General features: G+C 49.5%; 1 protein-coding gene across 3 annotated transcripts in view; it reads left to right on the forward strand.

Annotated features, from left to right (window-relative positions):
• Positions 1-12,039, forward strand: part of MYLK (myosin light chain kinase) — a 199,906-nt gene that overhangs the window by 20,505 nt on the left and 167,362 nt on the right. The window contains exons 1-2 of one of the 3 annotated variants that reach the window (XM_045812532.2): positions 3,347-3,548; positions 8,796-8,963. In XM_045812532.2, the coding sequence (XP_045668488.2) occupies positions 3,519-3,548; positions 8,796-8,963 (198 nt within the window). In that variant the 5' untranslated portion in view covers positions 3,347-3,518. Of the gene's footprint in view, positions 1-3,346; positions 3,549-8,795; positions 8,964-12,039 lie in introns of those variants that run through there. The other 2 variants (XM_045812533.2, XM_045812534.2) reach the window with 2 other exon arrangements.

Raw genomic sequence — 12,039 nt, forward strand, 5'->3', positions numbered from 1 at the left:
GTAGAAATGTGCCTTTTGCTAATTTAGTTATAATCAGGGTTTCTGGTTCTGGCTTTGATTTTTTTTTTTTTTTCATGTGACTTTTATTGCAAAAAGCTTCTCTCAGCCTGTTCTCATTAAATCCCAAATTAAGCAAGAATCCCAACAGGAAGAGAGTAGCTCCAGGAGACCAGGCCTCACTGGTTCACACTGTGTGTGCGGTTGGGTGTGTTTATTTGATTTGATCTGTGTGTGTGTGTGTGTCTATCCCCTTTTAAGAAAATTTAAAAATAACTTTCTGCCAAAGATGTGGGCACTCGGCGTGGTATTGCTGAGCTGGCATCCTCCTGCCCGTGGTCTGCTGCTCTGCTGACGTGGCCGGGCTGACGTGGGCAGCTCATCTGTCTGCGGGAACCCAGCCCTTCCTTTAATGTGCTTTTCCAGAGGAAAGGCCCAGGAAGCCCAGGGGACAGCCACCTGCCTGGTGGCTCAGGGAAGAACTCAGCTGTGGGGGACAGCATGGGCTGCCTTGGAGTGCTTTCACTTGGGAAGCCAGGGACCTGGCTCCGAGTCCCTTGGAAATGCCAGCAGGAACCTCAGTCTATCCAAGACTCCAAGGCAGGACATCATCATGCCCATTTCACACACTGGAAGACTGAGAAGCAGAGTGGAAAGGGTGCACGAGTCACATGCTTGGTCTAAAGCCAGACTAGCACCCATGTGTCTGGAACCAAATACCTATTGGCTCCAGAGGGGCAGATTGTTTTATTGGAGTGACCTGTTCACTGGTTTCTTTCCCTCCATCTTCTCTCTAACGTTCTCAAGATTCCCTATACAATAGAGTTAAGTGTGTCCTAGTTTGGAAGAGATTTTTTTTTCAATACTTTTTTTAGCCCAACTTTCTGTTCACTCACGTATCCCACAAGTATTGTTGAGAACTTATCGTGTGCTCATTAGTACTGTGGGCATTGGGGATACAGTAGTTAGTGAAACACTCGGGATCTCTGACCCGGGGGGTTTGTGTTCCAGACAGATGTTAATCATAGAACCACACAACTACGTGACGGTCATCCGTGAGCTGTGGGATAAAGAGGCCGTAAGGGATTTGATGCGTGCTGCTAACATGGGACTAGCCTGATCTCTGTGGGACCAGAGGTCTGAGTGCAGTGTTTCCAGTCAGCCGTTTTGTACTTGGGTACTTGTGTTTGTACTTGGGTAGTTGTGTTGTGTTGTGTTGTTTTAGATTTATTTATTTATTTGAGAGAGAGAGAGTGCGGGGAGGGAGGGGCAGAGGAAGAGGGGAGAGAGTCTCAAGCAGATTCAGAGCTGAGCGCAGAGCCTGACACAGGGCTCCGTCTCATGACCCTGGGACCATGACCTGAAACCAAGAGTTGGATGCTCAACCAACTATGGCACCCCAGCGCCCCTGTTTTTGCTCCCGAGCCTAAGTATTCAGTTTAAAAATTGTCCTTTTAAGTTTCCTTGCAAGCTCTGGTCCATTTTGCTGATCTTTTCAGGGCTGTAGTGAGCAGGCTAGCTGTGTTTAGCATGTTAGCTGTTCCTACTTGCTTAGTCTAACCCACAGGTGTGATAGACATGCCTCCCATGTTTTTGTCCACTTCATTGTCCTTAGTTCTGTCCATCTCCAGATGACTCTCCAGTCCTGTTGCCACCACCAGAGATTTCCATCTAAGAAGACTTAGATCTGAATTTACCTCCATTCCTCAGTGGTGAACAGCATTGTTTTTTGGATTTCTTTCTTCCTTTATTAGCCATAAAATATTCAAATATCTACCATGTCTTCCAGAGGTCTGGAGTTTATATTCAGTCTTGGCCGAGGACTTAATTGACTTACAGGTGTTCTCTTCATCAGTATCTGTTTCAGCTTCAAGTCTCTCAGGTGCACGTTTGTTCAACCATTTTCTTTGGAAGAAAAGGTGGAGCCAAATTAGATATCGATTCACCCTCCTCCTCACCCATTCCTCAAAGCCACACTCCACTACTCCTATAAAACCACTTTTCCCCTTTCTAGTTGTGCATTTTTAGGAAGACAGACATGAGAGCAGATGGTAATGGGGAAAACAGGGGATGGGTTAAAGCAACAGTTCTCGAAGTATGCCCCCAGCAGATCCTTGGGATCCCTGAGACTCTTTCAGGAGCCCAGAGGTCCAAATCATCTTTGTAATAAGATGGCATTTGCCCTTTTCACTCTCTTTCTCTCTCAAGTGGAGTTTTCCAGCAGCTGCAAATACACTGTGATAACACAGTAGACTGAATGTGGAAGCAGGCATGAAAATCTAGCTGTCTTCTATTAGCCAGACATTAAAGAAATTTGCAAAAATGAACAACTCTTCTTACTAAACTTCTTTTTGTTTTGGAAAATATATTTTTTCTTTTAAAACTGTTATTTATGTTAACATATGGGCTTATTGATGTTTTTGAATGAATTATTAGTTTTAATTTTGAACACAGTAAATATTGTTAGCAATAACTCACAAACAAAAGCTCTTTGGAATCCTCACTAATTTCTAGGAGCATAAAGGGGGCTCTGCGACCAAAAATTTGAGAACTGCTGAGCTAGAGGGTAAAGGGTCCCTTAGCTGTTAGAAGAGTACCAGTTAGTCAAGGCTCAGACAGGGCCCAGTAGAAAAGCTTTAAGCTTTTCTACCGTGTCATTCCTGATTCAGACATCTGCAGTTTGTCCCATGGCGTGAGTTGCATAGCGTGAGATTCCTTTGGAACTATGGAAATCCTTCTCTCCCCTGGAGGAGGACTGGGCTGAGTATTACCTTGTTACCATGTTTTAGAGGTATGCACTGAGGGCCCGTCCTGAAGCTCCCCAGGGGTCAGAAGGAGCCCTGCTGGGTCCCGTGTGTGACATGAACAGTTGGAGCCTGGTTCAAATCTCAGCCCAGATTCCTTAAGACAATTGCAGCGCGGGAGTTCCCCAACCATCTGTTCTCTGGGCTTCCCTCCCACTCCAGGGATCATAAGCAGGGCTTCTTTAGCTTAAGGAGGAAAGAGCTGGGTCTCAGGAGGCACATATCCCATGAGCCCTGTGTGGTAATCGCATGCCAGATGTGCCAAGGGGTGAGTGACGCTCTAGGCCAGATGTGGCGCTGGGGGTGTGCCCAGCCCCTCCAGGGATTCAGCTCTCTGCTTGACAGCGTCCTCCCTTCGCTCCCCACTGAGATTGGAATTGGCAGCTCTGAACAAGTAAGAACCTGTGAGCTTCCACTCCTGGTCTCCCCGGGACGCCATTGAGAGCCTCTGCAGCTGGCAGCCAGGGGTTTCAAAGGTCACCCCAGCTGGGCGGATTCGAACAACAGATCTCCCTGACAAGTGAAGTTGGCTGCCCAGCAGAAGGCAAGTTGCAACATCTGCGAGCAGCGTCAGGCAAACGGCCCTTCACTTTTCAGTCTAGCCCTGGGCTCCACAGCGTGCCTGGCTCTCCCTCACTGCCTTCCTCCTCAGACGGGCGTTGGACAGGATTCTCTGCAGCCCAGCGGTAAAGCGGGGCTGCCCTCGCGCCCCGACTCATGGGAGAGCTGCCCGGGGAAGAGACCACGGTAAGGCACGTCGGTGCTCGGTGCGTGGCTCTGCCTCACGGTGCGTGCCTGTGGGTCACGGCAAGTCCACCTGGCACAGCCTCCAGTCGAGGAGCCGCTGGGGTGTGAGGAGCGATTAGGGGATTGGTCAGGATCTGAGTGCCCCGCAGGGAGAAGATTAAGGTGGGGAGAGCGGAGCTGTCATTGCCTGGGGCCCTTGCACCTGGGTGGTTTGCTGCCTCCCGCCGGGTGCGGGTGGGGGTGGGGGGGTGTTCACGGCTGGCTGCCAGGCTTCCAGTGCAGAGCCTGCTGGGAGCTGGGCCCTAGAGAGAAGGTGTGGTATTTCCAGGATGCCTTGCTGCCAGGTCAGGTGCTTAAAGACCACGATTGTTTTAAATGTATGCACTTTGGGTAGGGAGGAGGACGGCTCGTTTCTCTAAACTTGTTCCGCCATATAACTTCATCCCTAATTTTTAACATTTCTTCTGAGTCTTTTTGCTTCAGAGTTCACTCTCTTTTGGCCATAGTTGAAAGTGTTCTTTTCTAGGTTCAAGAAACAATTTAAAGTGCTTTTGATCAGATGAAAGTCAAGTTAACTAGTGCTGCTTTAGATGATTAACAAATTACGTTACTTGTGGAAACCTTATCTGGAGGTGAGCTTTGGCCTGAGCATTGTGTGGGGGGGCTGCCTCCAGCTCTCTTTGACCCCCTCCTCCATTTTTCTCCTCTTAATTCTCTGTCCTTTGATCTGCATTTAACTGGTATTGAACGAACCCCCAAGCTGGGTGTGTTTCCAGCCACTGAGCACTGCTCTGCCAGTAGAGAAATCATGGCAAAAGTTACCCAGCCCCTCTGGTCTTCTCGACGAGTGTGGTCATCAGGCTGGACGAGAGATTAGAAGGGAATAAGGATGGTTTGGTTTGATTTATTGTTATTATTATTATTTTAAAGATTTTATTTTTAAGTAATCTCTGCGCCCAACGGGGGGGTTTGAACTCACAACCCTGAGATCAAGAGTTGCACACTCTACTCACTGAGCCAGCCAGGCGCCCCTGATTTATTATTATTTTTTGGTAGAACATTCCAATTATGTCAGTAACCGTTACTTGTCAATGTGGATGGGTTCTGTTTATGCTGCTGATGGCAGTGGGCGGGGCGATGGGCTGAGTGAAGCTGTTTGGTGTGTCTGGCCAGCCTGGGACTGGGCTCTGTTCCTGCCCACACAATAGTTAAGAAACTACCCCCCCACACACACAACCACCTTGTGGGGGACTGGATGTCTCCTGACTATACTGACTTGCCTGTTGCTTTTCTAGCCATGAAGCCAAACCTCCCCTAGGGATAGATGACTTCTGTCCTCTGTGTTCTTGAAGCTAAACACTTTCCCTTTGATGATGGCATCCAGGACCTTCAGGAGCTTTTAGACAGACCTCAGAAGATCTTGGATCAGGATGATATGCAGAGAGGGTCCTGAGCCTGATGTCACCACTCTGAGTTTTCAGCTCCCCAAAAGTCTTGTGTCGTTCAAAGCCAGGCCTAAGAGCAGAAGGGGAGAACATTCCCTGTCCCCCACCCTCTGTGCCACTCCCAAGCCTCTGCCTGTTTTATCTCCCTTGACTGGAGACAGTAGGAAATGCCTCGTCGGGGTCAGGGGGTGCTCTAGGAGGCCTACAGGGTGGGACTGAGGTCAGACTTGGTTTTGGTTTCTACTTCTTAGCTCTGTGACCTTGGACAAGTGTTATTTCTGAGCTTCGGTGTTGGCATTTGTGAGAGGAGCATAGTCAGAGCTGCCTGGCAGGACTGGGGCGACTGCCCTGAGCCCTGCTGGAACAGACACAACCGTGCCGAGGGAGGCTGCTGTGGGCCTCAGGGCTGCCTCCCCTGCCTCCTTACGGACCTCTGCCATCTGCTTCCTGCGGCTGGTCACAGTAATCCCACTCAGATGCCCTTGCCCTGAAGGTGACTGGGCCGGACTGGGCTCCTTGCTATCCCTGGTGAAGAGCGCCTGTGTCCTGCAGGGTGGGGAGACCAGCTTCTCTTTGGGAACTGGATGATGACAGTGTTGATCGGCTACTACTGATTGAACCCCTCTCGTGCTGTGTGTTTTGTCTGTGCTCTCACTCACATCCTCCCCACAGCTTCTGAAGCTGATGTTATCCCACCCGTTTTACGGAAGGGGGAAATGGAGGCCAAGAGACTTGAAGTAGCTTGCAGCTCATGGCTGCATTTGTGGCAGGGTCTGAGCCTCATGCTCCCTGCCCCCACCCCGAGCCGTCCCCTGTGCTGGCAGCAGAGTGTGTCTGTCACCTCACCACAGTGGCACCGGAAGAGGACAGAGGGAGCAGGGTTCCCTCTGGGTGTGGTCCTACGGGGTTCTGCAGGATTTGAGAACCCCATTCCTTCCCTACCACCATGTTACCACACTTGCCACACACACGTAATTGTTCACTGCTGTATCTCAAACACCTAACTTGGCACATGGTCGATGGTCAAGAAATCAGTTTTAATTGAGTGAATGAATATATCCTGATTTTTGCCATTAAAATATCACAATGACTTTTATTTTTTATTTTTATTTTTTTAAAGATTTTATTTATTTATTTGACACAGAGAGACAGCCAGCAAGAGAGGGAACACAAGCAGGGGGAGTGGGAGAGGGAGAAGCAGGCTCCCAGGAGATGAGCCTGATGTGGGGCTCGATCCCAGAACGCCGGGATCACGCCCTGACCCAAAGGCAGCCGCTTAACGACTGAGCCACCCAGGCGCCCCTATCTCGATGACTTTAAAATGGTTGTGCAAACACACACAAACTACAGTGACAGAAATATGGCAAGATGTTAACTGTTGGAGTTAGGCGATGGGTTTTTAAAGTATTCATTTTATCGTTCTTTCTACTTTTCTGTATGTTTGAAATTTTCCATATTAAAATTTAAGTTGAGTTTAAGATTTCTATATCATTCAATTCCTATCATCATTTTCCTTGTGAACATACACTCATATACCTGCCTGATACCCCACTGTGTTCCCCCAGTTCTCACTATTAGACACTTAACTGGGTCTTCCTTTCTCTTTCTACTTCAGGATTATTTTTCTATTTCTTCTGCTATAAATAATGTGATGAGCATCCTTAGATATAAATTTTGTGCTGCATCTCTGATGCTTTCCCAATAATACATTGCTAAATGTAGGATTTCTGGGAGGAGAGATGGACTTTTCTTTTCCAGAGTCTCTTTGCTAAATTGCTTTCTGGAGAGATGGTGCCAATTTTTATGCCCCTCCCCCGAGGTGAGTGTGCCACCTTACCACAGTCTTACCCGCACCAGGCAGTGTCCCTTCGTTTAGTGGCCATGTGTCTGTCTTCAGTGAGCGGCTCAAGTCATAGCCTCTGCCCACCTGTCTGGGAGGCTGTTTCCTTCTTCGTTGCAAAGTAGTCCAGTCCCTTGTTTTTGCTGCAAACACTTTATCCCATCCATCTTTCAGTGTTGTTGATGGTATGTTTTGACCTGCAGAAAACCTTAATTTCATGTGCATATGCTAGCGGCTCCCTCGCTGGCTACCCCAACCTCAGAGCCCCTTGCCACCAGCCAACTCCAACTGCTTAGAGAGGGCAAGAGGGCCACGGGTTAGGAATGGGAGCTCTGGCACCAGACGCCTGGGTTCAAGTGCCAGTCTGGCCCCTACTAAATGCCATGACCTTGGGGACATTTCTTTATCTTGCTGTGCCTCAGTTTCTAATCCATAAAATGGGGATGATGAGATTAATTGTCTTCTAGTGTTTATATGAGGAGCAAATGAGCTGTTATTTGAAAGTGCTTAGAATAGTTCCTGGTGGATGGTAAGTGCTACAGAAGTGTTGCTTATATTGTTATCTACTGCCGTGAACCTGTGAGTCTTATCATTTGGAAAAGATTTTGTTTGCACAGCTAATACCTTATAGCAAAGAGAAAGCTGGTTTTTTCAGGCAGGGTATGTGCCCTGTTATAAACGAACCTACGTCTTTGTTACTTTAACGTGAGCATAGCCCTACTTTATTTTTATGATTATTATAAATTTAAACAAACTAATTACATGCCCCTGACATCACTGTTCCATGCAAGTAGGACGTGGTCCCCAATCTCGAGCTGGTGCAGCCTGGTGAGGCTCCACCTGGACTTGGCACTTGGAGCAGGGGGACTTAGGATGTGCTCCAGGTGGTGGCTGTGGGTGTCCACGGGCTGCCTGGGGTCTGACCACCTGGCTTCTCTCAGCTGCTGCCTGTTTTCCCAGCCTTGTGCTCCAGTCTTTCTGGGGATTTGAGGACCTCCTCCTTCCCCATCTTTCCCACAAATCCCTACCCTGTTTATGAGAGCCAGAGTCTCTTCTGCTGCTCACCACCAAGAGCTCAGATTCGTACCTGTTTCTAATTCCACTTCTGGAATCAATCCTAAGGAAGTCCCTGTGTCCCAGCTAACCTGCCAGCCCCCATAGACATCCTGTCTAGTCCCAGCTGGGGACTGTGCCAGGAACAAGGGGCTTGAGGTATTCTTGCCAGTGATGACATCATTTTGCTTTGTCTCTTTGGGCTAGTGACTTACCCTCTCTAGGCCTCAGTTGCAAATGGAGGAATTAGCCTGAATAATCTTAGAATGCTCCCTTCTCTGACATTCTGTGACCTGCAAGGCTTTCCACCATCTAGTCCCCAGAAGTGGGATGTCCTCCCTAGACGTGCTCCCCTTCCTCCATTCATCTCACCCTCACCTCTCCCTACCTTAGCCAGGATCCTTGCTGTGTTAACCCCAAACTCTTTCCTTTCTGAGAAGATGCATTCTGTTTTTCTTTAGCCCGTGAGCTCTCATAGTTACACAAAAGCAGCTTCTACTTCCTACCATGAGTGCCTGACTTGCTTATTGATACTGAAGAGCCAATGACTATTAAATACTGGTTTTAGAGTCAGCTGTAAAGATGCTGAGATCAGCTGGTCCCTCTGTTCTTTCCCCAGCTGCCCCTTTCCTAAAAGTTCTCCATAGGGTTTGGGGGAGGCAGGTCTCTGGCCCTGGTGCTGGTGTCTGGGGTGGGATGAGCCTCACCCTGGCAGCCTTGCCTGTGGAGGACTCAGAACCTCTCATTCCCAGAGAGGAGCTCCGGGCCGACCCTGACCTAACGGGGCACCCACTCCCCCCAGAACCCACGACCCAGGGGCCCCACCTGCACACTGGGAATGCTGGCCATGCACAGGGACGAGGGGCTGCACTTTGTCTCATCTGACCTGGTCTTCCTTCCTGTTTGCAGACCATGGGGGATGTGAAGCTGGCCGCCTCAACACAGGTTTCTAAAACCCCCGTCAGTGTGGATCACTCGAGAGTCGGTTCCGTGCCCCTGACCGAGGCCCCTGCTTTCATTGTGCCCCCTCGGAACCTCTGCATCAGAGAAGGAGCCACCGCCAAGTTTGAAGGGAGGGTAAGAAGTGTGGCTGGAGGGTTGGCTGGAGAGGAGATGGGGCAGGGTTGTCACTGCTTCCGCAGCCCTTTCCCCAGCAGGCTGGATCTCGCGGAAGCCTGGTTTTCTTCGGACCCACACATAAAGTGAATATCTGTCAGTTTACCTGACTTGTTTGGTTTATGGTTGACTTTGGTCTGTGCTGGAGAACTCAGGGGTGGGGATGGGCGTGGAGACGTTTTGCTGTTAAGTAGGCCATGTTCTGGGTACGTGCTGTCTAATTATAGAAGAGGACACGGGCTGGTGGCAGGAACCATGCAGCTTGGGTTGAAATATGTGCCCTCAAATCTGGACAGTTGAGAACAGACCATCATTTTTCTTTCACCTTCTCCCTCAGAGGAGCATTTTGTTCACCAGCTCTCTCGTGTATCCACTTGGTGCATCCAGAGCAGTGGGAAGGGAGATGGGACCCCTTATCGGTTCGCTTACCTTTTGCTAATGAATACTGGTCTCTTGCTCTTACTGAGCCTCTATTTCTTCTTGCAAATTGAGCATGATAATCCCTTATCCACGTTGTGCTAGAAAGGAGAAGACGACGGGGACACCGAAGAACAGCTATAAGAATAGTGAGGTTACGCCAAGCAGAGAGACTTGTAGCGAGCTGCTGGCTCAGGCCGCTGGGAAGTCACATCACCAGCTTGACATGGAGACGCATGTGGAACTCAGGGACATTGGCACGTATTACTGGGTTAAACGTGGGGAATCCACTCCAGGAAACACTTTAGGGGCTAGAAGCCTTTGATCCGAGCGAAAGAGAGCTGAGCTGATGAGAAATTCACAGGTGGCATTATGAATCTACAGTTTAAGAGCAGGCCCCTGCACGCTTGTAGAAGGAAGGGGTCAAGCGCATCCCTCATCCCGGATGATGCTGGGCCTTGCCTTTGTTTAAGCACCCGGTTTGGCCTAGTGCAGGATGGCCCTCGCCATCTGGAGAGCACATGGGCTTCACTGCAATGCGTGCTCCCCGCGGTCCTGTGGTTAAGGCTGTTTGCCGGTGGACCTGACGTAACAATCCTTGCCACACCTTCCCCTGGAAGAAGATCGTGGGAAGTGTTGGCGACACTGCTGAGGGGTCTGTTTCTTCTTTCTGGGCCCTGCCAGAATGAGGGCTCCTTTCTGTTGCCCTGTGGTCTCCACATCCCCGCAGCTGGCAGGAGAGAAGCCTCGGAGAATCCCTGGGGATTTAGCAATGGCTTAGGCCGTGAAAAGGAGCGACCTACTGATACATGCTGCAGAGAGATGCACACCGAGAAGACTCTGCTAGGGAAGAGAGGCCAGGCACAGAAAGCCACAGACCAAACGCCTCCGCGGCAACGAGATGTCCAGAGTAGGCAAAGCTATCATAGATTCGTGGTTGTGGGGGTCAGGGAGGAGGAGTGGGGACTGACTGCTAATGGGTAGAGGGTTCCTGATGGGGATGATGGAGATGTTCTGGAATGAGATAGCGATGGTGGCTGGACCACTCTGTGAAGGTGTTATAAGACACCAGCTTTATACTTAAAAGATAAAATATAAAAAAATGGCTTAGTGAAACTGACCTCATCTCCAGAACCTTCCCTCCTGCCCTACTGCCTCGGAAAGATGAACTCCTCCTCAATTTCTGGTAGACATGGGGAGAAAGAGAGGACTTAGTTTCCTCTGTAGCATGGTGCTGCTTCTGCTTCCTTTGCTGCCTTTGGAGGTCACGAAGGGACCACGCCCTTGAGTTATTTTCTTTGGAAACTTGTAGAATGAGTGCCGGCCTAGGCATCAGCACACTGGGTTCCTTATAGCTTGGCATCCTCCGTTGGCTTCACACCTTCTGTGGACCTGGGTTTCCTTATCTGAGAAGAAACAGCTTGCGGTTCCTGTATTTCTGGCCTTCAGGAATGTGAAAAGAAAATGAATTGAGGAAGAGAATGGTAAAACCACTTCCTAAGGTTAAAAAGTATAGTAATATGGTCGTTTTTCAATGAGGTAAAAGTCACATAACATAAATTAAACCATCATAAAGTAAACAATTCAGTGGATTGAAAGCATTCACAATATGGACTGCAGGAATCTTAAAGTACACCATTCTCCGAGAATTTTATTTTGCTTATATTGGTGAAAGTTGACTTTCTATATTGCATATGGATTATATGTCAAAATGGACACATTCCTTAAAAGTCCGCCCGCACAGCTACTTTACCCCTTCCGACCTGCCTGGGATTAATGCAGAACAAGACCTTGGCCGCATGCTGGGGGAAGACAGTTCCAGAGAGATCTTAGATGGAGTGTCTGGCTCCATCTGAGAGCTTGCAAGTGGAAACGCAGAGGGAGAGGCTGTCCCGAAAGTGCTCTTAAACTAGCATGCTGCAGGTGTGCGTGATCCCCATACCAAAGGGCACAGAGGGATGTTTTGCAATAGGAAAGAGCCACCTCAGAAGTTTCCCGATTGAGGATGCTGGTTGCAGGGAGTGTTCCTGCCCTGATGCCCTCAGAGAAGGGAGAAGTAAGGTGGTGTTAACCTGGAGGGATGCGGCCTTTGCGCAGGAGTTGCTACTTATAAAAGATGGAGCTCCAAACAGGGTTACCCACTGCGTGTAGCCAGTGGTTCTCTGCATGCGGTACATGTTACCCTTCACTGCTGCGGCCACTTGACCCTGCCTGCAGCAGACCCCTCCCTCCAGGAGCTGGGCTATATCCTTTCCAGATGCTCATTCTGCACCAAACCAGTCCTGGTGTCTGTCGCAGCGACCTCGGGAGCTCAGCTCTTCATTAACTGGGCTCTTGCAGAATCTTATGAATGAGTGACGTCTTAAAATTAAGCCTTCAAGCTGCTGCTTAGGCCCAGGCTGGTGGCCATTGCGCAGGCATGAACCCTTCCCTTTGTGGCAGCCCCCAGGAACTCCATCTGCTCCCCTCTTTAAAGTTGCCACCACCAGCTCAAGTCCTAAAGCCTGGTGTGGAGGGTACGGGGATGTCCCAGCTTCTGACCAGGGCACCAGGACCCTCCCGTCACTGCAAAGAAACACAGTGGATACCAGGATGTGAGAAAGTTATAAAGGTTTGCTTC

Source organism: Ursus americanus, chromosome 4, assembly GCF_024610735.1.
Source record: "Ursus americanus isolate L20-20 chromosome 4, mUrsAme1.1.p, whole genome shotgun sequence".
Taxonomy (NCBI): Eukaryota; Metazoa; Chordata; class Mammalia; order Carnivora; family Ursidae; genus Ursus; species Ursus americanus.